Genomic DNA, 27,793 nt, shown 5'->3' with positions numbered 1-27,793 from the left:
AATACTATTGAAATCATTAACAGTTATACATATCTTGGAGTTGATTTTTCCTCCTCTGGCAATTTCAAAGGTTGCAAAGGAAATTTAAAAGAAAAAACACGCAGGTCAATCTTTGCAACTCGTCGATATCTTAATTTAACCAAATTGCCTCTAGAAATTAATTGTAAACTCTTTGATTCCCTCTTTCCTCCAATCCTATTATATGGCTGGGAAGTTTGGGGTATCTATGACAAAGAGGACCTCTCCGCCTGGGAAAAAGATGAAATTGAAAAAACTCACCTTTATTTTTTTAAGTAAACCTTAGGTGTAAACAAGCAATGCCCAAATGTTGCCGCTAGAAACAAAATGGGTAGACTACCGCTGAAATTAAGTATAGAGACATCGATTATAAAGTTCTGGATTCATCTACGCAACTTATTAGACACTGATATTGCAAAACAATGTTAATTCATCTCCGAAGAATATTGGCTAACAGAACCTCTTAAGTTTGACGCTGACAATTAATAACTTATTGAAAAGATGTGATCCAAGTTCTATAAACTTGAACAATAACGATACAAATATGAGAACTACTCATTTCAAGTTAAAGAGGAAGATCTATGAGGACCACCAATTAATGCTAATTAACACAAACAGAAAATTAGACTTTTACTCCTCATTCAAAAAAGACACTAAGAAAATAGAATTTGTAGATCCAATAAACAATCCACAACACAAAATTGCTATTAATAAATTCCGTCTAGGCAATCATAAATTACACATTGAAACGGGAAGATACCTGACTCCAAATACCCCGGTCAATCAAAGAATCTGTTCTTTCTGCCATTCAAATGAAATTGAAGATGAAAAACATGTGCTTTTTTGTTGTCCTTTGTATAATAGTTTTCGATTAGAACTTAACAACAGAATCGCAAGAAAGTATCCCTGCTTTGAAAACTTTGATCATAACTCTAAATTGTTATTCCTTTTTAATAACGCTGATCCGTCTATATGTAGACTCATTTCTGCTTTTATATTCCAAATAATGAATATCAGACAAGAAGTTCTGTGAAAGACGAATTGATGTTAAATAATTATTGTTACTTATTCTTACTTAGGTAATGCCATGTACTACTTATAGAAGTACCTAATAAAGTTGTTGTTGTTGTTGTTGTTGTTGTTGTTATTGTAAGAAATTTAATCTCAAATATTATTCCTACTATATCATTTTTCTCCTGCACTAATGATTTTTATCCGTGTTCACTTTTTCAAATATGTTGCGTGTAACATAGGTTTGAGCAGATATGTATTTGAATAAAGTATTATTAATATCCGACAGTTTTAAAAACTTATGTTTGCCATAAGATCATATACAGACTGGGGCGATAAACATAACCCAGGATGCGCGTAGGAATAAAATCTTCCTAAACTTTGAAAACGTAAATAAATAAATAAATAAATAAAAATGATATAATAAAATATATATATATATATATATATATATATATATATATATTATTATTTTTATCATCATTATTATTATTATTATTATAAAAGTTTCGATAGCCTTAAAAGCCTAGCCTTAAGCCTCCTTTTTTAATTGCTGAAAACGTTGGTTTGAAGATGAGCGTTTGCAAAGGGTCAATCGAGACATGATGTATCACTCTCAAGGGAGAAACATATTCGCTAAAGAACACCCGAAAAGGGAAATTATTCATGGAATGTACAAAGAGTAATTTAAAGGTACAAGAAAGTACAAATGGGTGTTAACCTTGGTTAGTAACCAACTGTAAAGAATCAGGATGCCTGTGTACTGATAAAGGATAAATTTCGACCTGTTACAACCTGTCATGATGTGTAAAGTCCTTAAGACTTAATATATCGATTTAGCCACGCCTAAAAGCGGAGCTCGAAGTATTATTATTTTGCGTACGTCTCAAAGGCACAATTCCTGGGTAACTGTATTTGCCGTAAAAGATTTGTGTATGGCTTTCAGCTAAATATTTTTCTATCTCTACGGGTGTTTGTGCGTGTGTCTAGTTGGTTTTTTTTTTTTTTTATTATGGAAACATAATAAAATGCTTTGAATAAATTTATCAAAAAGAAAAAAAAATATGTACAACACGTACATTGAACTTTTAGGTCCTAATCCTACCATAAGAAAAAACAAAGTGGAAAAAAACTCGCAAGTTGGAAATTTCGCAAATGTTTCGGAAGACCAGCTCCAGCAAATTTTGGCCGAAAGAAACTCAAAAACATTTCATTTTGACACAATTCATTCAGCTTCGATTTTCTCCGGTATCCCAGTTTATTTTTAGCTTTTCGTTCAAAGATATTGGTTAACTGCATCAAATGCTTTCGGTGAAACCAAAGTATATAATCGCTCTTTAGTCAACGCTTTATTACCAGACAATTGCCTTAACCATTGTGGTTGGTACACGAAACACTGAGTTGAAAATTACCATAAAAACTGATTAGTTTTTATTTTACCTTTCACTGAAAACATCTTCATAACAATATGTACATTGATATAATGCACAGACGGTCCCCTTTGCGTCCTCCTTTGCTCTAAAGAATGCGTTTATTATTCCATACGATTGGTCAAATACCACTCAAAAAGCAAATGTTCTTCATCTTTTTTATCCACAACAACCAGAGGCAAAGGGGAACAACAACATCGAAAGATGAAATTTCTTTAAACATGTCAGATCGTTTCGGATCACGACTGGTGCATACAGTGGTGTAGGGAACACAACCTGCTTGCGACATAAATAAAGTGTCCTCGGGCTGAGTTCTGCAATCAGAGAGAAGTCATCGCCGTCTAAATTTAGTCAAAGTACTACCACAACTGCACTCTTTGTCTGGAAAAGAGGCAAACAACCGTCTCTTCTGTACGTTGCCAGAATTGTTATTTGTTACTTCCCGACGGTCCCAGGTACCTCTTTGCCGCTCTTGAGTTGTTACTGCAGTGTGTAACGGATTGCGACGGTGTGTAACGGGCAGTTACTACTTGGGACGGGTTGTTACGGCTTGTTACTGTGGGTAGTAGCTTGTGACGATCTGTTACGGTGTGTAACGGCCAGTTACTACTTGTGACGGCTTGTTAAGGCTTGTTACTGTGTGTAGTGGCTTTTGACGATCTGTGACGGTGTGTAACGCCCAGTTACTACATGTGACGGCTTGTTACGGCTTGTTACTTTGTGTAGTGGCTTGTGACGATCTGTGACGGTGTGTAACGGCTAGGGACTACTTGTGACGGCTTGTTACGCCTTGTTACTGTGTGTAGTGGCTTGTGATGATCTGTGACGGTGTGTAACGGCCAGTTACTGCTTGTGACGGCTTGTTACTGTGTGTAGTGGCTTGTGACGATCTTTGACGGTGTGTAACGGCCAGTTACTCCTTGTGACGGCTTGTTACGCCTTGTTTCTGTGTGTAGTGGCTTGTGACGATCTGTTACGGTGTGTAACGGCCAGTTACTCCTTGTGACGGCTTGTTACGCCTTGTAACTGTATGTAGTGGCTTGTGGCGATCTGTGACGGTGTGTAACGGCCAGTTACTCCTTGTGACGGCTTGTTACGGCTTGTTACTGTGTGTAGTGGCCTGTGACGATCTGTGACGTTGTTTAACGGCCAGTTACTACTCGTGACAGCTTGTTACTGTGTGTAGTGGCTTGTGACGATCTGACGGTGTGTAACGGCCAGTTACTACTCGTGACGGCTTGTTACGCCTTGTTACTCTGTGTAGTGGCTTGTGACGATCTGTGACGGTGTGTAACGGCCAGTTACTACTCGTGACGGCTTGTTACACCTTGTTACTGTGTGTAGTGGCTTGTGACGATCTGTGGCGGTGTGAAACGGCCAGTTACTACTCGTGACGGCTTGTTACGCCTTGTTACTGTGTGTAGTGGCTTGTGACGATCTGTTACGGTGTGTAACGGCTAGTTACTACCTGTTACGGCTTGTTACTGTGTGTAGTAGCTTGTGACGGTCTGTTGCCGCTTGTTACAGTTTATGTTAACTTGTGCATTTAGGATAAAGGCTTGTTACGGAATATGATGGTGTGTTACGAATTCTTATTATCTGTAGCTGTATTAATGTACTGGCAAAGAGTTGTTTGAGTCATGTTCTCATGTTAGTACCTTGTCTGATTGTTCGGCTTTCTGTGTTACGTGTTACGTCAAGTAACGCGTAACTTTTTTTAGGCTGGGTTGCACGAAAAATATATCTGGCATGGTATATGGCCATATTGCGAAAGACTTTACTACAAAGGAACAAGTAGAATTTGGCGCCCAAAGAAAGCTACGTAAGCGTAAGTGCCAGTTGCTTGACATACCTGCGTGGCCCGTGCGACGAAATAACTTCACATGATTGGAAAAGTATCTGTCACAACAAATTGTACAAAAAATCTTGAAAGATTTAGTCTTACATCTCATCAATGCCTGCAACCATTATGTTTTACACGAACCTCGCAAACTTTTAAACACGTTCTCTTGTGATACCTGCGAAAGTATTCAGTATAATTTCCGGTAAGATCTCGCGGATAATCTGATCGATTTCTCTGACATATCGACATTGTGTGCTGAGAATGAAACTTTTCACCTCGGGCAAAGCTTCGTCGTACGGCCCAAACAAGCATAGCGAGCAACAGAACTTGTTGTGCGTGTTAAAACACACGAAAGGACTCCAAAGGACACTTCACTCTGATTGGGCAGAAAAACACAAAGATTTTCTCGCACCAATCAGATGCCAGAACGACTGCGACCGTTTGGAACTAGTCTTGTAAGACAATGTCTCCAGGGGCTCTTCTGCCCTTAACTTGAAATCGACTCACAGCCCCTGGGTCTCCGAGGATGGTTCTGGCCATAATGGAGATAAAAGCGAAATTAAATTTGGGATTACTGATAATGCAGATATAAACTTGCAAAGCAACAGGAATGTTATTCCCTCTCTAACTCAGCCTGAAACAGTAGTCACTCTTCTGTCCAGGATAGTGGACAGACAATGTGCAGAAAGGGTAGTTGGACTGTCTGACAAGATTAAAGAACAAGATGTGGTGGTTGTGGAGTTGAGACTTGACCATGAAGGGAGACTCTGATTAAATTGTGACCGAGGCAGGTTCTGATGTTGTTATTTGAATAACAAGACAGACTTATAGCCACAATAAAATTTATTTATACAGGAAAGTACAAAAGAAATAATACTGATAAAAAGAAAGGGTGATTGCAAGCTAAAAGAAATAATAAATGACAAATAACAAATCAATAATTTAAAATAATGAAATAAAACAATACAATCGATTGTCATACAATAGCAAGGCACTAACAAGACAATTTTAAAGCATTGCATGACAGAACAGTAATCATTGTGTGACACTTAAAAAGACTTAATCCTATTAACCAAACATAGAACTATTGAATGGTGGGTTATTCTTAGAATTGTATATGAAATGACTGAAAACAAGTCAATACTGATAAAACAAAAGCTCAAAACAACATAACGTTAGATAAGACTAATTTCAATCACAATTTCATATTGTCCTTCGACTTAAAACTAGGAAGACTGGCAAAATCTCATTCAGTGACAGGACAACATCTGTCATTACTGATGAACTAAACAATGAAGACTGTATAGTGAAATATCTGATTTCACCAATGAACTTTAAGTCAAGTATACAGATATATGCAATGTTCTGAAAGCTGAATGCAATCTTGACACATTTTGAACATAAATCAACTAATATAAGGATTCAAGCAAAGACTAAACAATTGGATTGAGATAAGTACAAATGAACCATATTATTCTTGAACTCAAACTGTAAGACATACAATAATAGGTCAAATGTGACATACCAAATCCTCAGTAAAATAGGTCATTAACTTGAGGTTACATGTACTGGAGTTACTTTTTCTGTGACCAAAAGGTTCTGAGCTTGTAAGTGCTGATCTTGACACTCTGAACTACTGAGTTAAACTAACTAACTGTACTTCTATTATAAGGAATCGAAAAATAGCAGGACATTCTCTAAAATTTTGGAAGTTAGGTGTGATCATTCTAAAGGAAATTTATGATGCAAATCCTGTGTGTATGATAATTTGGTTATCATAGGAAATAGTTAGATGTGATGGTGCGAAAGGAAATTTATGATGCAAATCCTGTGTGTATGATAATTTGGTTATCATATAGGAAATAGTTTCTGAAGATGTAATTCTAAAATTATAACAAAAGATATTGCAAATTTTGTCATGCACAATTGTGAGCCTGGTCACAAAATGAATATAGTTTTTATTTTGAAGATGATGCATGGCTTGCTGTTGGTGCTAATATTCAACACTCCACAAAAGCACAAGGGCTTATTGTCCCAGTGTTTACTGAGTCAGAAGATAAGAAATTCTGGCTTTTCTACAGTATCCAGAATCCATCAAAACTAGTTAAAGCATCATTATTTTACTTACAAGCTAAAAGGGTATTGGCTTGACTTACAAGGCCAATCCAAATACATATTACTTAACAATCATCAGGATTATGTTACTATTGCCAACTTGATCAAAAATGGACCCTATATGGGCCATTATGTTTTTTGCAGAGGATAGAAATTTCAGACGACCAGTATTTTAATATACCTGAAGTATTTAACAATGCAGTATATACCGCCTTAAGAAGTAGCACTATTATTTAAAATTTAACAATATTTATGTACTTTTCAGTGTGGGCACAAGACTATAAAGGCATAAAATCATAAATCACATAAAGAACATTGAGAAGTTTTTAGTGCCACATATGAACACATCTTTGAATTGCTATTTGGACAAAGCTTAAAGATCCATGAAACAAAAAATTAACAGTCCATCCAACAGTGTAAAATACCAAAACTCAAAGCTCTTGAATTCATTTTCCACTCAAACCAATGAAATCATTATCATTCACCATGATCATATATAGACTATGCTATACTAATGACTTCACCCAAATTATATGTAAGTACTGCTGTATATGTAGACAGAAAACAGGAACTCAAACTGGTATCATTTTTTTTTGCTTTTTCAAACATAAACTTTAATTTAATATACTTTTTCTAAGAACCTGTCAGAAAGCCAATTTTCAATGATAGCCAGCTGACAAACAGAGAATCCTAATCGTAGTTCTTAAATTGTTACTATTATCAAACTATAGATAATGATTAGCCCAGAAGATTTTTTGTTCATTTGTTGATCATTTTCAGTGGTCAACCCAAGTGGTGTGTGACTCTACAAATGAATAGAAAATGTAGTATAAAGTACTTTTAATTTATTACCCATGTTATATATTACAATACGTTAAATGCATTTCATACTTTGTAACAAAGACCCCTTGTAGAAGCTTGATTGTAAAAAAAAAAACAGAAATTAACAAAATTAAAACTCAGCAACTTTTGTGTAATTAAGTGACAAGTACTTTTCAGAATCTTTGCCGATATTGTGTACTTTTGGTAGGTGGTAATCAAAGCGTCGTCCAACCCAGGTACATCCCTGTAGTGGACAGCATCTCATGGGCCTCTTGGTTTTGCTGAAAATATAGAGAAAATGCAATGTGTCAAAATGAGCGTGAATTGAAAAAGGTTAAGAATGCTGTGTACAGTAGAGGTAAACACTCATCTATGTAACTACAAGGAACACAGTCCTCTTGAAAACAGAACTCAGAACAATAAGAAATGTAATACATTACCTATTTTCCTGATTTCCTTTGGCCTTTTCCTGATTCTTTTCCCTATTTAGCTCCTCAACTTCACTCTTACTCAGCTCATGTGCATGCTTCAAATGGTTGGAAAGATTATTGTATTCCTTCTGGCAAATCTGGAAATAAAATTATAGCAAAATAGATAGGTGAATATTTCATTTTGGATCATCATGACTGCTTAGCTTGTCATTGCAAAATGACAAGTAGTTGAGATCATCATTAGATAGGCCAAGCATCAACATATGACCTGCAAATATCTCTCTGCAAAGGGTGATCTATTCGTATGTAACATTGTTTGTGCAAATAACATTCCAGATTCCCATACACGGCTGTGCTCATAAATAATCCAGCAATGTTGCAGATTGTCTCCCAAAGTATTTTCTTATGATATGAAGGAATGGGCCAATATCAACATCTTAAAGGTAGTTCTAGATGTCATTCTCACACCACTGTACAGACTCCACCACCTCTGTGGTTTGAATCCTTCTGAGTACCAAGATGGGTGTCTTTTGTTTACAGTTATACATCATAGTGCTACATATATTCTATATAGATGTAGATTATATGTAGGAGCCAATTACTTTATGAACCAGACAGTGGAGTTAACCTAAAATTTTATATTTTGTGCTTCATGAAATGGCAGGTTTAGCTTATCTTCTCTCAGTTAATTGGCATTTTCTCAATGCACCTTTTAACATAAAGCCCAAGAAGAAGGGGTTGTCAGGCTTAAGCCATGGAAATTTGACTCTGAGGGCAGTCCCCAAGATAGGTATTTTGATTTTCTGTCATTGTCCCTTGGGTGCATGGGGAATTTTGGCAATCGTTATAAATGACCACACTCACTTGCCCTAAGGTAGGGATTTTGACACTTTTTACCAATTTCGGTGTCCTGACAGGGGTGGAAAATTTGACAATTTTTGGACAGAAAATATCCAAATCCCCAAACCTTGCCTGACCCCTCCTCCTTACGGTGGCCCATAAGGGACATAACTTCAAATCAAAAAAATTATCAAAATTATGGTAAATAAGGCATTTTATTTGAAACAAACTACTGTAAATAAAATATTTTATTGCATACAAATTACTTTGCACTAAGAAGAAAAGAAAAACCTCGCACACTACATACAAAAAAGTGTTTTTGACTGCAAAAAAAAATCATACGCACTGCAAAGAAAAGAAATGTGTAGACTGTAGATAAAACAAATTCCTACGCTGCAAACTAAACATTTGTGCACTTCAAGCAAAATTCACATACTGCAAATAAAACAAATTTTCTGCACACTGCAAATAAAACAAATTTTCTGCACACTGCAAATAAAACAAATTTTCTGCACGCTGCAAACAAAAAAAATTTTCTCCATACAGCAAACATAACTTCTGCACGCTGCAAACAAAACTTCTGCACACTGCAAACAAAACTTCTGCACGCTGCAAACAAAACTTCTGCACGCTGCAAACAAAACTTCTGCACGCTGCAAACAAAACTTCTGCACGCTGCAAACAAAACTTCTGCACGCTGCAAACAAAACTTTGCACGCTGCAAACAAAATAAAAGGTTTTGCGCGCGCAGGTAAACGTGAAGGACTGAAACCTAGTCTCGTTTTCGCGGGGTTTGCTGCCAATATGGCGTCGTTACTCAGGAAAGAAAGAAATTCAAGCAGCGGTTCGAGAAGAACTTTAGTTCAACAGGAACAACAGCAAGCTCTAGTTCGACGAATCCTACGCCAGCAACATCGACAGATCTTAGTGGTAGTTCCGTTTCGACTTCACGCTTTGCCGAGTGGAATTCAGAACGTACTCTTTCGTTTGACGAATTCTATGCCCGGCGAGAGGAAGAACGCCAGGAACTATGGAAGGATTCAGATCGCCCAAAAAGCGAAAGAAGAAAAACCCATCCGACAAAGTTACGATGTCTGCAAAGATCGTAGAAGTGGAAGTTAAAGTCGGTATTGCTTCTGTGGCCGATGGTGTTTGTAAGGCTCGACGCAGAAAGACACACTTTGTCACAGTTAAATCTTCTGCTGATAAGGGAGAGATTACTCGAAAAGCTGTCGAAAAACACTCAAGTTTTGACCAAAAGTTTCATGGTACCATCCCTCATGTTTTGCTTTTTCCGGATCTCAGTCAAGTGAGTTTTGTTCCGGGAACTAAGGAAGCATTTCTACTATCTTCATACAAGAAAGCAATTTGGAAAGACTACAAACGGTTAACGTTTTACCTGATCCCTTTTGAAGAGTTCCAGGAGACGTACGATGACAGCTCCACAGAAGAATGTGCAAAGGAGGAAAATTCGACGTCAAGAAAGTTCCGCTCTTCATCGTAAAGAAACCATTATCTTAAATGATCACGATGAAAGCCTCCTTCATGATCATGCTGGGTCAACAAATCCAGGTAGGAAGTACCTTTCAGTTTAAAATATTACTGAATTTCTAAACGAAATGTAGTAGATATATGACAATTTTCTAGAATGTATCTGTTGGGGATAGGCCCAGTTAATGCCCCCAACTCCAATCCCCCCCTCCTGGTTGGGGGGCGGGGGGCAGCAAAGTTTGATTAGGGGAGGCTCTGCCCCAAGGTTGAAGCGCTTACCTTTTTTATATAGCATTGTGAGAAAATAGGTACACCTTTTCATTGGCTTTCTTAACTGTCCCATGTTTACAAATGAATCGACAAAAAAGGAAATCGTCTTGTCAGTTTCATTAGTGCTTAAAAATTAAATGATACAGCCATAAAGTGCATCTGTTCAAATTGTTTTCATTAAAGGCCCCTTCAAAGAAAACCAATCGAAAGATTTCCCTACCGTTTCGTATACCTGAACTTGTGGAATTCCTACCCTTTTATATACCTGAAGTGTGTAAAAGGTTTCCCTTTCAGGCAGAACTTTCCTGTATAGGCCATTATAGCAAGTACCCCCTAGGGGGGATAGAGCACTAATCCAGATATACCAGAATATAAATATAAGCCTTGACAGTATTTGAAGTGTCTTCATTCTGTAGACACCAAAAAATGATGTGCAAGAAAATGTCAAGTGCTCATGTCTCAATTGTCCTTACTGAGATATATCTTTAAATTAGTGCTTGTTGATGCATTTTAGATACCAACAATCTTGATGATCATCTTCTGAAATGTGCTATTGACCAAAGCCTGAGTACTCAAGAGGCTCCTGAATTTGATGCTGTACAGCCCATTAAAGAAGTCCAACCCAAGTCCATGGAGGAAGCATTTGAACAAACAGTGAATGGTTTTCCAAATGAACAGTTCACTTTGATTGAAATAACTAGAAAGGATAGAGTAACTAGGACATTAGAATGCATTGAAGATGAAAATCTTAAAGCAAGTGTTTCAGTGAAGTTCATTGGGGAAGATGCAATTGATTCTGGAGGGGAAACAAGGGAATTCTTTTCAGAACTTTTTTGTGGGTTTGGTGGTTATAGTACGCTGGTCAAGGGCACTAATATCCTCATATCACCTTTCGACACAAGGTAGAAGCTATGGCTAAAGGTCTTTTTGAGACATTTGGAAAACTTGTTGCTATTGCACTTCTAAATGGCTGCCCAGGGTCTCATTTCTTTACATCCATGGTAGCAGGGTTTATATTAGACATTCCTCAAGAGCCACATTTAACTGAAGTTCCAGATGATTGTGAGTTCCTGACCCAACTGACCAACATTTCTAACTGTAGTGATGAAGCATCATTTATCAGTTCTGTCAATTCCTTTCCTGAATGCTTTGATATGGGTTACACAAAAGCAACTGTAATGTTTGAGGACAAGAATTACCTTTTGAATGTGTGTGTCAAACATGTTGTATTAAGTTGTGTAGCTGAGGAAATTTATAGCTTTAAAAAGGGTCTAGCTTCATTTGGGGTTTTGAAGTTTTTGTCTAAATATCCAAGTGATGGCATTAAACATTTAATGCATGTGGAAGTTTCGGTAGAGGATGTGAAAAGCTGCTTTGTTCCTTGTTTTTCCTCTCCAGGGTTTGAACTTCATGAGAGAAAAACAGAAATTGTCTACAACTGGCACAGTTTCCTGAGGAGTGTCATGAGGGGAAAACTGAAATGCAATGTTATCCCTTTTCCTTAGCCATCTATTCCTACTACTGATGATACTGATGGTTTTAAACATGGCAAATTAGAACTCAGGTTTCTCACCTTGAGTGATGTGTTGCAATTTGGAAGTGGGTCTAGCTTCCCCAATTTTGCAGGGAAATTAGAGTTCGATCATAACATTGTATCCACTGAAAAAAAAATTAGTGGAAATACGTGTGCTCTTTCAATCACTATTCCAGTGAACAAGAGGTATACTTGTAATAGTAATGAGTTTGCCCAGAAGCTCATGGAAGACATTTTTGAGACTTATGGGTTTGGCTTACCATAGGTATAATGAAAAGCAGGCTGAGTTTTGCTGAAGTGGAGCAAATCCTTTTACAGTATTTCATAATTTTCAGATACATGTGTCTTCATGTAATTTAGGAGTCATATGACGATACTGTTGTTTAATGTTGACATTTTACTGATTTGATGGGCTCCAAGCTGTAGGCCTAGTTTTGACTACCTTGTTTTGCAAGATTTAAAATTAATGTAATTTATTATACACTGTATAAGTTTGATTCATCTCCTAAAGTTACTGTGTATGTTCATCATAAAATGTTAGGTTAATTAACAGTTGTACTATCATTCAAATTTCCTCTCCAGTAAGATTGAAATGTTAATGTGGAAAAATCATGGTACGTCTTGTGTTAACACCCTCATCTCAGACTTAGTGTCAATGTTTATGTTCTTGTAATTACATGCCGTAAAATTTATTGGCACCGCTGCCACCGCAGGATGTAAATAAAGTTGTTTATAACTCAGAAAACTTACTGAAAAACTTTTAGTCTTGAGAGATATAACATGGTTTCATCTCACAACAATCAATATCCATACCAATTTTAATTGGCATTTTTGCCATTTATTTGATACCTTATGTTCTTAATTCCAGTTGTTTGATTACTGACACTAGATTGACTATAACAGGAACGATTACCTCTTTCATCGCTAACTTTAAAATATCAACTTTCCTTTCCAATCTTCGCACACTTACCTATAACCATACTTTGTAACAGATCAACACTTGATCTCAGGGGCCACATACTTAACTTTGTATTGACATGTTATGGAGAAGATTTATATGTATGCCAATTACTCTGAGGCACTTGGAAGAAACACCTAGAAAGTTCAACATACCCTATATCTGGCATGCCTTGTCTGCGAGTCAATCCCTACATTGTCATGGGAATTATGTGTCAAAAGGCTGTTGTAAAATGAAGAAATACCAAACGGTGAAGGGCTTTAGTTTGGATTACAAGTGGTCATTCAGGGCTCAAGGTTAACTTTTCAGTTTACTCACATAGTTTGGCTGGTAAGATTTCTTCCACTAGCAAACTGGTGATTCTTTACTAGTGGATATTTTTCTCACTCGCAGCTTATCAAAATCACTGGCATTTTGCGAGTGTTAATTTCGAACCCTGTAAAATTAAGAGTCCTCAAAGTACTTATTAACATTTTGCGCAAACGTTTTTTGGTGTCCTCATAAGAGCTGAAGGTTGTAACGACTGTAATATCTATGTTTGTTATGAAACTTAAAATCCTTATATCATTAATGTACATGCTTCCCGAAACACTTCTCAACCTTTTGCAAACTGGACAAGTTTCTGAAATAGATTTCCTGCCTCCAGAACAGACGTGGGGTGTGACAAGCCATTTCTTTCCATCACATACTGAAAGTACTCCCAGATTGGGTCAATGTCATCCACTGCACCCAATTCTTGCAATTTGTCCTTCATTTCCCTTAGCTTGTCTGAAGCTGGAAACAAGCAATCAATTTTCCCAAATTCTTCTGGAAGAAAGTACATCATATCAGGCACACCACTCACGGTAGCATGCTTCGACTTCCTGATCAATCAATCAATCAATCAATTTATTTGACGTGGTCAGTACGCTTAGCTAAAAGCTAGTTTACAGGTACGCCACGAAATAAAAAGAGAAAAGGAAATTATAAAGCCTTGTGAAGGTATATCAATTTGAATAAATTAAGAATTAAGAACTAGCTAATATTAAAATATAAGAATTTAATAATGTAGTCACCGAGTTGAATGTAAAATGTAATCATTAAAAACAGGGAATATAATTAAGATAGATCCTCGCCGCGCTAGAGTCCCGTGAGATCTAATGTTTTTAAGTAATTTTTAAAACTAGTAAATGTTTGTCTTTCGAGACTCGTCCGGTAAAGCGTTCCATAGTTTCGATGCAACATATCTCCATGATCTTAACCCGAAGGTTAAGATACGATGAGAATGATACGATGATACGATGAGAATTTCAGTAGTCCTTTACTTTATCAAGATCATTCTGCAAGAGATCTGCAAAGGAGAACCAAAGCGCTTCTCTGTGTATCTCACTAGTGAGGTCGAGAATGTCAGATTCGTGAGAGTCGTTGAAGAAATCAATCGACCAACTTGCCCGCTGTCTTCTGTAGTGTGGCCAGTATCCTTCTATTCTTTGGTTTCTCACGCTTTTCACGTATATGTGAGCTTTAGAACCCGCATATTCGTCAACTCCCTCTGCGCGTAAGTAGCACTGCATTGCGGCAATCAGTCCGTTTTCAGTTCCCCGATCAGTGTACACACGTGCTGGACATCCATGTGCTTGTTTCACATAGTCCAACAAATATCTTGCCATCAGCCGCGGATTCTTGTTCGACCTTTGAACCTCTAGCCACAGAACTCTCCGGCTAAAGCCATCTACGCAGCCATGAATAGAGAAGCCAAATGGCTTAAGTTTGTCATATCCGTCTATGTGCCAACAAAAATTGGCTCCTGGTGACACATAAGTTCTCCGGTGAAGGCACCGACGTTTTCTCAGTTCCACTCCAAGGGGATCAACCTCTCTCAAAAGTGATTCGACCAACCTACGGGGAACATGAATGTTATGTCTGAGGCGTAGCACATGCCATATTGTTCTGTAACAACTAAGACTGTCTGGACCAGTACAAATTTCAAGCAAAATCAAATCCCTTACGCGTTGAAGAAGATCATCATTCACGGCATCCCGTCTTTTCAGACCATAGTCTTTGAGCCTTCTTTTCAATGTACGTTCATTCATATCTATACCATGATGTTTTCCTAACATCAGCGTTATACATCTGTACGTAAGGCCTCTGTTAAAATAATATTCAATAAGCTCTCTTTCTGATCCCCGCGGCAAGTCTTCATGTTCAGTTTCAGCTTCTACGTCGCTCAAATTATCCTTGCTTGACGCCATATATTGATGAAATTGAAATATAGCGGGAAAAAACTTGGTCCCAGGTCCGATGTCCGCTACCTGCGCACGCATACATAAATTTTATAGTGCGACTGCAGGAAGTGCACATGCAGGATTTTTTATTTGCAGTGAGCAGGAAATTTTGTTTGCAGTGAGCAGGATTTTTAATTTGCAGTGAGCAGGACTTTTCTGTTTGCAGTGAGCAGGATTTTTTATTTGCAGTGAGCAAGATATTTTATTTGCAGTGTTCACATTTCTTTTGTTTGCAGTGAACATATTTTTGGTTAGCAGAGTGCACGTTGTTTATTTTGAATGTAGTGTGAAAGATGGTTCTTTACTTATTAGTGTAACGTAATTTGTATGCAATAAAATACTTTATTTACAGCGCTTTCTTTGAAGTGAAATGCCTTATTTAGCGTAAGTTAGTTTATCTTTTTAATTTGAAGTTATGTCCCTTATGGGCCACCGTACCTCCTGACCCCGTCTCGTGCGTTACATTGAAAGCTACATACTCACACTGCAGGGGTATGTATAAAGTTTTTTCCTCAGTCGTTTCTTCCGCTGTGGTAACTTTGACAGGTTATGATCATTCAAGTGACTTAAAATGCTTTCGGCCTCGTTGCACAATCTTCATCTTTATCAATTCCATTGACATTCCTGTACGAATGGAGGTTGTCGAGTCCACGTTTCGGATCTCGTCGAAATGGCAAACAAGATTTTCCATTAAACCGAGAAAGTGGCTTCTTTGCGTTAATCTAATAACCTTTGCCACTTTCTTTTCTTGGCGAAATTGAACAACAAGATCGATAGGGTCGTATCCATTTTCGAAATGGAAATACATTTCAATTGAAGGGTGCAAAGAGCAGCGTAAGTTCGTGACCTCCCTCCCTGTGGCTTGTCTGGGGGACTGGTTCCCAGTCATTGAGGTTAGAGGTAAACAGCTGTAGCATTCCTCAGCCTTCGATCCGAGTCTTTCAGTTCAAAGATGTAGTTTGCAGATATGCCACGTACAACACGTTTTCTTTTTTTTCTTTCTTTTTTTTTTAGCTGCAATCGATTGAAAAAAGAAAAGTGAATCGCGGTGTCGCAGTGCGTCACCGTTCCGTCTCTTTTTTCCTCGACTCCCCCTTCTCCCACCTCCCATGCCTCCCACCTTAACTCCCCCCCCCCCTTCCTAACTCTACCTAGATGAAATGATTCTTCCACGTTTAGTACTTTGATTGCCGGAAAAATATGGCTTCCCCTCGATGTAGGGGAGAAGTTTCACATTATCATGGTCATCATGGCGCAAGGACACCAGCACTCATTGTGCTAATTTCGTTAAAAGAATTTAGAAAAACTTCACATGGTTAGCCAACCCATGCAGGAAATAGCTGTTATGATATCTTGTTGCAGAAACATGAATTCACCGTCAAAAATAATCTTTAAAAATATACGTCCGTACACACAATTGTGAACACTGAAGAGAAATACGGTAGTTATATGCTATAACGAAATCATGTGCTAAACCTGACTACTGGACTATCCAGAAAAGGACAAAAGAAGACCTTTAGAACAATTTTATGAAGAAATCAGTCGATAAAAACTATTACTGAACATTACTTTCGCCAGGACAATATCATTTTAAGAAATGGAGGTTGAAGGACGATCGACGTCGTGTGTGACTTATGGTTGATTTGCTACTTGATGTACAATAACACGACAACACAACTTAAGGAATAAAGCGAAGATCCAGAGTTAGCAATTGATCGCGTTCAACCTCTGCGCAATTTGCAGGACACTTTTACAGAGTAGCGCTGACTGCCTGTTCACCATTTTAACAACATAATCCGTTAAGTATGATGCACGATCCTCGCAGTAGAGAACGCTATTTATGCAATAGCGAAAATCAGACCTGAAAAATATTAGGCCTGTACGGGATTCGAACCACTGACCTCTGCGATACTAGTGCAGCGCTCTACCAATTGAGCGAGGATCGTGCATCATACGTATCTAATACCGCAGTTTAAAATATATGAACTTCATATATACATTGTATCTGATTTATCATCACGAGTTTATTACGAATCAACTTAACGGCCTGCTCCCAGTTGGCTTGTAGAGCGCTGCACTAGTATCTCAGAGGTCAGTGGTTCGAATCCCGTACACGCCTGATTTTTTTCAGGTCTGATTTTCGCTATTGCATAAATAGCGCTCTCTACTGCGAGGATCGTACATCATACGTATCTAATACCGCAGTTCAAAATATATGAACATATATACATTGTATATAATCCGTTAAGTCGCCTGAAATAATTACAACTTATAACTTTTTCTCAGTAATTCCGGCACGTACTAATTCCGTTGCGGGTGTGTCAATTTCGTTATGGCCTCACAAAGGATGTATACTGATATATTTTACTTGATATCATACATAACAGAAATTGGAAATTATGTGGCACATATTCACTATTTCATGGATGTCACCAAGATATGCTTTGCCTAAACACTGTATAGCAAGGTTACACAATGAGATCCATTGCCATCTAAGAATGATAGGAGGTACATGGGTATATCTACATACATACATACACTTTATTTGGTATAGCAGGTTGAATTAAGGCTTCTAAAAATAGCTGATGTGGACCTGCTGTTATCGAAACAATTTACATTCACAATATAAAAATTAATAAATAGATAAAACCGCATGAATTCTATGGATAAGATCAACGATACAAATGAAGTTTGAAATTAAAAGCTAAAAAATTTTGTTGGACGGGTGATGGTTAAGTATGCAACGCTCAAAAAGCGTCATTTCAGTTCAGTAAGGATAGTCCGAATTGACAATGTACTAAAGGACGACGACCGAGTTCAGTATTTGGCTCATCAACTAGAGTATTCAAACCTAAGTTATATAGTGCCTTATAAAAGCGATAGTTAAAATACAGAGTTTATGTAGATATTCGAGGCACCCACCCCACACTTGCTAATCTCTGTTTATCTATCATTCCTTTTGGTGAAGATCGACAAAGATGACTAATGTTTTTGTTCGACAATGATGAACCTCTCAAAATTGCATGACAACGGTGACTCATGGTCCGACATCTTTTCCACGCCTACAATTGTACCTCCAGTGAACTCCAATCCATACAAATATGATTTTCAATCATATCAGAACCTGACAGAGTCTGTATGGGAGTCTAATAAAACGGGGTTTTGACTAGGTGGGTAAGTAAAGCTGTCCACTTACGAGTGTCCGTTAATTAAGGGAGTTTCGGCACCGATTAGCGTATAAAATATGCCCTCTACACATGTTATGTATAATCCTAATAACGTAAAACTGCAACGAATCACCACCAAGATGAAATTTGCCAACGGTGAGAATTTATTAAAACATATTGTGATGATTAGCTCGTCAGTATAGTCCTACACAATGTATAGCCGCCCAGTTGGCCCAATGGATTGTGCGCTTGACTGTTGTGCGGGAGGTCGAGGGTTTGAGCTTCGGCCGGACCAACACTCAGGGTCTTAAAATAATTGAAAAGAATGTGCTACCTTTCTGTAACATCAAGAAATGGTTAGATATTCTAGTCTTCTCGGATAGGTACGAATAAATGGAGGTCCCGTCTCCTGCAGGGTTGGGGGTAGGAGACGTTAATTTCCCACGCACGAGATTACTGTGTGATGGATGTCCTCTCCTAAGGTGGGATGGGTGGGTTTACTGGGCCCGCAGTAATTGGCGCAAGCTGTTACGTGTCCCTGCCGGTTAGCAAAGCTAATAAAATAAATTGATATTTATTGGGTTTTCCGAGAAGTTTACCCGCTATTAGTGCGCGTACATAAATAAAACAGCGGCTGTTTCTGTATGGTTTTGGCAAGCACCAGAGACAAAATGAGCTTTATTCATCATCAGATAATTCGCTGTCTGATGACAGTTCCAACACAAAGGCCTCATCGTCCACATCTTCCTCCATCATCGATTCGTCTGATTTCTCGTCATCTGGAAGATAGTCGATACCACTCAAATTAGCATAGGTTTTTGCTACCTCAGCATGATCGAGGTTTAGGGGAATCCAAGATACCACCCCACAAAAGCAGCAGCGAGGAAATGTAATTACAGTGAATCATCTGTTTCTTTTAAGACAAGCTATCATTCCTGCATTAAGAGGGTTATCAGTGAGAGGCAGAAGCGCTTCCACTGATTCGTCTATAAGCCTGATTTCGTTTTGGAGAAAAGAGATAAGGCGATTCATTTCCTCTTTCAACAGCTCAAGCTCTTCCTGACACCTGATGTGTATCTGCCTCCTAACAAGAGCAGGAACGGTGTCCCCTTCCTCTTGGACTTCAGAGTAAATGCTGCTCCTTGGATCCTTAGCATCGTCATAAAGAATTTGGGGTACATCATTAGGAAGATACCCATTTACTTCAGACAAAGTTTTGTGGATGGACTTCACGACTTTGTCGATCTGCTTTGCGAGCTTTATGGCAATTGCTTGGCCATCTGAAAATTAAAAAGTTCACAATAACTAAAGACGCAATGCAGTGGCAGTTTTATGGATAAGACGGAAAAATGTAAATGTGTAAGACTTGGGAACTGGGAAAATTTAGCCCTCATACCCCTTCTCAAATAATCCCAGTGTAATGCCTAGCCTCGCAGTTAAAAACAACTGGCATACGCAGTAACATAACGACGGAATTACTGCAGACCATGATCACCAAAATACACATGCTACTAAATATTTTACATAGTAATTTCTTCAGTTTATTACCAGCATATTTTCGCTTCAATTCCACCAAGAAACATCTTTCGGATGCCACACAATGTAACTTCAACAAGACTTCGCTCTTTCTCTTCTCGTAGAGGCGTGACTTAACGGTTACAAACACATGGGACAAATCGGACCATCTGTCTTTGATGCGTTACTTCTTTTCCATGGCTTAACTATGGCCTTCTCGTTCCTATGTACAATAAATGCAAGTTAGAGAGAATTATTATTTGTCTTTAATTTTGGCACCCCTAATTCTCTCTCTACAGAACCTGATTATTCCAGTCGTTGCTGCAAGGAAGAAATTTGCATCTTTATGACTTACCGTTTGATTTTCTTTTCAACATCTTTTACCTTCCCTTGATCTTCATCTTGTACATGGCTCAATTCATTTCTGAAAAAAAAATGTCAGTGGGTGGAGATACGTACACGATATCTTCAGTTTAATACTTAGTAATTATATCAGCTAAGGTGGAAAGAAAGGGAAGTACGAATACGTTTGCTATATATATTGTGAAAACGGGTTTTTGCCTTCACAAATAAATGGACGAACGGGGGACAACCCGATAAACTTCTTCTGGGAAAAGGTTTTCCTGGGAGCACTCGCTGGCTGCATGAAGGCGGGGATCTACTTACGGCTGTTGACTATCCTCGGGGCAATGAATAACAACAACAAAGTTGGCTCTAAAGTAGATTTATTAAGTACCACTGAGCTGACTAGTTTTTTACCTGACTTGACCAGACTGGGTTTGACTAAAGAAAGTTCTACAAAACAGCTCTATTTAAACCGAAGTCACAAAGGATTAGCTAATGCCATGAATTAACTCAAAGATTAGTTTCACGTAGTCCACCACAACGATTGGTTAGGTAGGAATTTCGCCTTTTACAACATTAATTACTTTCGAAAAGCTCAGGTACTCGCTGTAATGTAAATCATGAATTTGGTAGGTGGTACTTCCACACTATATACCTGAGTTTTTTAGACATAAGGAGCAAGCTGACATATGATTCGTCCAACTGCAGTGTTAATCCTGTGACAGATTAATAATATATTAGTGAATACAAAAAAACTGTTTTCCCTACTGATTTTTAATAAATGCTGAGGAATAAAACTACCGTGTTCTTTTGGTTTCAGCGCTTCATGCAACTTCTTCCTTTTGCCACTCTTGTATCACATCATCATCACAACCTAGTACAGGTAAATACAAATTGTATTGCAATAATCGGGCAGAAACGCATGCATGTAAGTCATTGTGCTGTTTTTCAATGCAATGAGTAAAAAAGAAAGTTTAAAATGTATACCCGGAAGTTTTTCAGTGAGTTCCTCAAGCTTTGCACTTACATCATGTAGAAGAGTTTCTGCCCTAGAAAACTTTGCTTTTAGAGTAACACTTGTGAACATTGAAAGGAATCAGTTTAATGTGTGCTAATAAAAGTAATCAACCTCGACTTACATCTTAACACACGTCCTTATTGAAAAATTGAAGAATTGCAACTACGACAGAAAACACAGGGTAGATAAAGCTGTCCAGCTAAAGTTCTGGTCAATAGTTGATATATCTTTTACTTTTCAGCAAAACCTACAGAAACGTGAAAGTTATGTGTTCAATAAAATTAACCATACCAAATTTGTGATACAAATGCTGGGCATAGTGAAGAAGCTCATCAGTCAAAACATCCGTCCTCTTGTGAGCACTCATTTCTTTAGTGACAGAGGAAAACCTATGCAGAAAGGACCACAACCTTTCCACCCCTTCACCATCTGTCAATCCAGTTCCCTTGATCCTTCTTGGAATGTATTGGATCTACAGACAATCACATTGAAGATAAACCTAAGTATCAATATAGCATGGACCTTGCATGAGATAGTTAGCCAATACATGTACTAGCCTGCAGTGCAGGCAGATTTAGCAGTGTGAATGAATATTTCCAAATCGAGTGTTCAAAGCACCATCTTGAATTAGGAAAACAGTGGAGAGTTAGAGCAAAAAAATATGTTTACCAAGCCAGTAGGCATGAGACCTCCTCCCACATTGCATTCTCGCCCCAGCTTTCCAGTAAAACAAACACTCAAAAGATAACAACCACTAAAACCACCTACACTGCATGCTATATACTCAAAAATATTAATTTTCAATTTAGGTAAAATTAACCTCCAGTAAAGGCTCACTGGCCGGTGGTCTTTTCCGAAGCTGATAGGTTTATGTAGGGTGGCCACTCTTTTATAAGGAACATGTACATGTGCTTAAATATTTTACCTCGCTTGCTAAGCTGACCCTTGGAGATCATTTGCTTTTGATTTTGGAAACTGCTGTCAGATTTCTAATCCCACACTGCTCACCCATTGGTAAGCGTGGGATGTTTATTATAATTACAACTGTATTTAACCAATGTCGTAGCATTGACACACATTTCTTCACATTGTCACCAGGCCATTTACCGTTAAACTGATATATACTAACCTGGCATGATGCCTTGTGCCCATAGCAATGGAATATGGGTATGGCAACATCAACACCTTCCTGAGATGAACACTAACAAATATAATCATGTAAATGAAAATTGTGTCAGTAATAACAAACTATTCTGAAGTTAAGATGTGATCCTCACAGATATTCATGCAATTGAAATGTAAGCAATAATGGGAATTTAACCAAACACAAAGAAGAAATGAATCTGGCCCCATTGGGATTTCAGCCCATGACATTGTCATTACAATGCTCTAGCTACCCACTGAGCTATGAACCTCCATATGTTGGGGGCAAGCCAGTACCCATGAGAGGAAGTAATAAAACAGGCAATGGACAAGTTTACGTGAGCAGCAAAAATGAAGTTTTATTTCATTGAGCCAACTGCTCAAAATGCAGTTAATAACTCTGACGCTTACATCTTCATTTCATTTCCACAATTCACATAATTCCAGACTGTTCCAATAAATTGTTTTATTTCATCCCAAATTTAATAGAAAATACTTTGGACAGTTCTACAAAATTAAATACCACTTTAGAATTACCATTTAGCCTCCTGCACATACATGTTCAAAAAATTTACTTACCTTCAAATGGTGTGCTAATAGACAAGCGATGTCATACATGATGATTACTCTGCTTCCAGTGCTCTCATTAAGACTTCTAAGCCTCTTAAGCTCATAAACAGAGTATGATATTCTGTAGAGAGAAAAGATTATTGAAAAAGTGAATCAATAACCAATTTTTTCTTTTATATCTTTTTACACAAAATCTAAGACAAATTGAATATATTTCCTATATGACATTCAAATTTATAACAAAGTTATACAATGGTGATGCTATTAGTGTAAAGAATCATAGGATGCTCCTGCATTGTATATACAAGTGTGCTAATTGTCAGCTTGACAAATTCATAATAATCATGGCTCTATCATGTAATTCTCTAACAGACAATACAATTGTAGGATTGCAAGAGCCCAACATTAGGTAAAATGTATTTAGTATATATTCCATACCTTTCATCATGCTTTATGTTAAGGAATCCTTAAGGAAAGTCATGTCTGCATACCCGCCCAAAGACACCTTCCTCGTCAAAGAGTTTGTTTTTGCCTTTTGACCTTAAAGCTGAAAGAACCTCTCCAGCATGGAACTTACTGCAGTTCTGTGATAAAAAAGGGACAAAAACAGGAAATCTTGAATTCAAAGGGCCAAAAGGAAAATAATACAGTTCTCAAATTAACATCTGAGCATTGCATTACCTTATATACAGACCTGTTCCATGTCTGCTCCAGCTTTGCCATAACTTTTGACAAAATTGTAAACATCATCCTGGTCTGCAAATAGGAGTGTTCCATGTTTGGGTGTTCCTAAATCGTGCCCTTCGTCCTTTTTTCTACACAATCCAATGCACCCATCCATGCTTTCAATGAGTACACCATCATCCTATTCAAAAGAGAGGGGAAAAGAGAAAAATAGATACAAAACAGAACAGCAACAACAACTTAAAATGAATAGTGCAGAACTACAGCACTAGTGTAAAGATGAGTGCATTTTGTGTGCCCCAAAATGAATGCCATAATAATATTCCTCAAGTGCAAGCTACTATTCAGAACAAACTACAATGTATAGTTACCCTTGGACATATAGGACACCAAGCTCCATTGTACAAATTTCCATTGTAGTTTGTACAATGCTTGTACTGATGTATGAAATACCTTCACGTGAAAACAACAAAATGTCAATTAGGACTAATTATTTTCTTACAGCAAGTCAGTAGATGTACATGTACAACAAGAAATATGTCTTGTAAATTAATGTAAATGGAATCTTCACCTTAAAACAAACAGTCAATGTATCTTTGAATCATATGAACACAAAAGCGACAAAAGTAAAGCATGAGTTTGACATCTATATATTTAAGCTGGGCAACTAGATAATAAATAAAGAAATATAATAATTATATAAAGAAGCACTTGTAAATCATATTGTGACTGCCTCTACTATTACTATTGCTACTACTACTACTACTACTACTACTACTATTACTACTACTACCACTACTACTAATAATAATAATAATACTAATTAATAATAATAATAATAATATTACAACAAGAACAACAACAATAATAATAGTAGTAATAATTATATTCATTCTAATATCAATAATACCTTAGTAGACCTTGTACGTCCACAAATTAGCAGCTTTGATACTCTCAACCTATAAACACACATACCTGAATTCTTCAAAGCATTCTGAATTAAGGATACTGTAAATTGAGCTCACCTAAAAAAAAACATACCGTCCAACCAAAATCAATCAATTAAAAAAAGTCTGGTCATATGTCTGAAAAAGACTCTTTGCAAGCAAACCTACATGTGTTGGTTGTAGCTGAGGATTGAGTTCTGTGATCACTTCTGTGATGTTTAGCAGGGACACTTGACAATGAAGAAAGACCTTCTCCACAAACTCCATCAGTTTGAAGCTGAATCCTGTGGTGGGATTTGCTGGTGACCCTGGCCAGAACTGACATTTCAATAGTGTGACAGCATGCAGCTCACAATCACACACTTGTACATATTTGAGGTGATGATTTCCTGACATTCATAAAAAAAGAAATGAACAAGTTATGAAGTTAAGTAAACAAAATAAAAAAAAAAAAAACATTACATGCAGCTTTACATACCTCTTACTTTGTTGAGGGCCATGTAGACACCTTAATCAACCGCGAGGGCCATACTAGAAGAATATTGGCCCGAGGTCTTGAAAGTACAAACCAAGTGCAGCAGGGTCTGCACAGAAAAGTCCAAGGGCCAATATTCTCCCGGCACAACAGAAAAGGCTCTTACAGATAGATGCAAGCCAATTTTATTGTTTCTCTTTGGACTTAATGGAAAGCCATATCATTACAAAACTTAATTGCATGTGGGATCATTCAGGACATTACCCGGTCCAATACTTAGAAATTATTGGACAGCCAATGGAGCAATCTGATTGTTTGATTTTAATTATTGGCCCTGACATATTGAGAGAATTTAATCGTATCATTATCATCAGCGTTCTTGATTTTAGGCAAGCGGCAGGAAAATGTGACAAAGGAGCAGATAAAATTGAAAGAGAACGCTTCGTTTTTAAACCATTCTAGTATCCTCTAACCAATAAATGAAATGAACTGACCTGAGGCATCCAGAAGCCTGAACAGCTTTACTGTTGCGGTTCTGCACGTATGGCCCTATAGCTAACAGTTGCCTCATCTGCATACAAAGGAGAAAATACCCCATCCTATTAAAATAAAGAAAGTTAAAGAAGTAGATACAAGTACAGTTTAACCAGATATGTTACACTAAAAGTAGCTAGAATACAACCAGCCCCAAAATATTCAAACACACCTTCCATTGCTCAAGTACATGAAACTTGTTTCGATTGACATGTAGAGCTCGTGCACATTCAACACAGAAGTACTGGGGATCGAGGGCCATCGTGTTGAAACGATACTCTTTTGACAGTTCACACGGTTAGTATTGTCTGGAAGATGCTGTTCTTCAATGTACGAATTCAGCCACTTTTCCCGTACCTTTTCCCACTTAGCAGAGATACTCAAAACACGATTTTGCTGTTGAGTTCACAGGCAGCCCAAGCTCACTCCGTGTTTTAGGATTTGGGGTCATTTTCCGCCGTTCCGTGTTTTAGGATTTGGGGTCATTTTCCGCCATTCCGCCATTCCGCCGTTCCGGCTTTTAGGGTCGCCCTGAAACGTTCGCGGCTCGGTTGCCGATCGCACAATATGTTGGGTAACAAAAATAAGCCCGGCGAGGGTAGCCAAGGTCAACCAAACTTGTGTTATAGGGCGATTTTCACTGCAGATTTTCATAGTACTTCACCCGCCTCTGTTTGTGCGAGCCTCGTTTTACTAGCTTTACTCTGCTTCCCCATATTTTCTTTATTAAGTGACCGAAAAATGTCGAGTTAGGAGGGCAGGAAAAATTTTCTTTCACTTGCTCTCCATCAGAAATTATGTCGTTGACTCGAAAGAGACCTCCTTCACAGTGTTCAAAGTTCCGCCGCAACCTACAACAAAATATGTTCATATTGTACATGTATTCGTCATATTTTATTGTATCCGTGATAGAATTCGAAGGTATCGCAGTTAGTCTTCCTCGTTAGTTATATTTTTAAAAGCTTACCATGCCTTCCATGCCGGCGATGAAGTCATCACATTAAAAAGAACAGGAACAAATCAATTAATGACTTCGACGAATTCGAATTCGAGGATGAGATCAACAATGACGATCCATCCTGTATTCACGAGATCAAAGCAGCGATCAAAACAGCAATGTCAGCAAAGCAAAGTAAAATTTAAATTGGTAAACACATTTCCATTCGATGTTGATTGGTCGATCAAAACAATGCGATCTTGACAAAACCTCTCGAGGGGACCAGGGGAACTAACGGGTTTGTTTTAGGACTGCAGGCCGCTGGCTACCCTCGCCGGGCTTATTTTTGTTACCCAACATACTGTGCGATCGGCGAACGGGCCGCGAACGTTTCAAGCAGCCAAGTTCGGAATTGGAAAGCCGATCGATCTGAGGATAAAAGTATCGCTAGTGAAAGATCTGTGGGAAGAATTGTGAATCGAGTGAGTGGAAAATGGAACTGCAACATCTCTGCTTTGATTTTCTGGAGGAATCGAGACTGGTGGTAATTTTTTGGCGGAATTATTCGCTTCGGGCGACGGACGCCTCTAAATAGGTTTCCGGCCTTGTCTTTCTTTTAGCAGTTGAACACCAACATAGCGCTAACTCGCCGAAAACGCTTCAAAATTGCCTGAGACGCTCGGAATCAACAAAGAAAACAACAAGGCAATAAGGTAAGCCCATTTTATTTCAAAATAAGACATTTTTTTCTCTCTTTTAAGGCAAACCGATGACATCCCATACAAACCTTTATAAATATAAAAAGTTACGGAACACGGTAAGAGTCACGTCCGCTTTTCTAGCAGTGAGCTTGGGCTGCCTGTGTTGAGTTGAGAGTTCCTGCTTGTCGAGATCGTCAAAAGAGACATCTTGTTCTACAGGACTGTTGGTGTCCTGACTATTTTCCTCCGTACTCTTATGAGGCTGCTTTCCAAGATCCACTCTCAGCGGAATCGATACAGTGGTTTTCTTTCCATCGCGCTCAATATTCTTCACATCAGGGAAGACGGGCTTTAACCGACGCATTTCGCAGCGATCACCTTGGCTTGTTCACCGATGATTGTGGGATTTGATTGGTCGAAATGTTTATGCATATTTAATGAGCTACTGGGAAGACTTAGATCATCACTTCAAACGGCTTGAACCCAATGATCTAAAGTTAGATTAGGTGGGTGTTAGCCATTTAGATTGTGTAAGTAGGGTGCTCAAGAAGCTAGAGTTGCTCTCCATTAACTATGAGTACACCGTTAGCTACATTCTCTACATTCGCATGACCCATAATGCTTTGTGCCTTGGGGAGTAACCACAATAAACAAAATGGCGGATCTTGGTGCTCAACGCAAGGTGAATTTGAAACTCCCAAAAACCTTCAAAGAAGTGTCCAGTTTAACT

The 27,793-nt window shown here is 38.0% G+C and overlaps 1 protein-coding gene and 2 pseudogenes across 2 annotated transcripts; 1 reads left to right on the top strand and 2 right to left on the bottom strand.

The window, feature by feature from the left end:
• Nucleotides 1-5,127: 5,127 nt before the first annotated feature.
• LOC148732970 (uncharacterized) lies at nucleotides 5,128-27,465 on the bottom strand (annotated as a pseudogene). The gene is made up of 19 exons (XR_015999933.1): nucleotides 27,234-27,465; nucleotides 25,598-25,831; nucleotides 25,386-25,490; nucleotides 24,585-24,805; nucleotides 24,445-24,494; nucleotides 23,841-23,922; nucleotides 23,480-23,650; nucleotides 23,224-23,369; nucleotides 22,795-22,906; nucleotides 22,202-22,273; nucleotides 21,361-21,544; nucleotides 21,042-21,128; nucleotides 20,856-20,928; nucleotides 20,710-20,770; nucleotides 20,065-20,133; nucleotides 19,743-19,932; nucleotides 18,224-19,474; nucleotides 7,680-7,807; nucleotides 5,128-7,520 (listed from the first exon to the last, which is right to left on the bottom strand). The product of XR_015999933.1 is annotated as an uncharacterized LOC148732970 (transcript).
• LOC148732971 (uncharacterized) lies at nucleotides 9,220-11,177 on the top strand. The gene is made up of 2 exons (XM_088756795.1): nucleotides 9,220-10,082; nucleotides 10,786-11,177. Exons 1-2 carry the CDS (start codon nucleotides 9,944-9,946, stop codon nucleotides 11,175-11,177), a joined length of 531 nt encoding a protein of 176 aa, XP_088612921.1. The 5' UTR covers nucleotides 9,220-9,943.
• LOC111335890 (uncharacterized) lies at nucleotides 13,254-14,918 on the bottom strand (annotated as a pseudogene).
• Nucleotides 27,466-27,793: the final 328 nt, after the last annotated feature.

This window comes from Stylophora pistillata, chromosome 4 (genome assembly GCF_964205215.1).
Source record: "Stylophora pistillata chromosome 4, jaStyPist1.2, whole genome shotgun sequence".
Taxonomy (NCBI): Eukaryota; Metazoa; Cnidaria; class Anthozoa; order Scleractinia; family Pocilloporidae; genus Stylophora; species Stylophora pistillata.
This window is presented reverse-complemented; position numbering and strand designations above follow the sequence as displayed.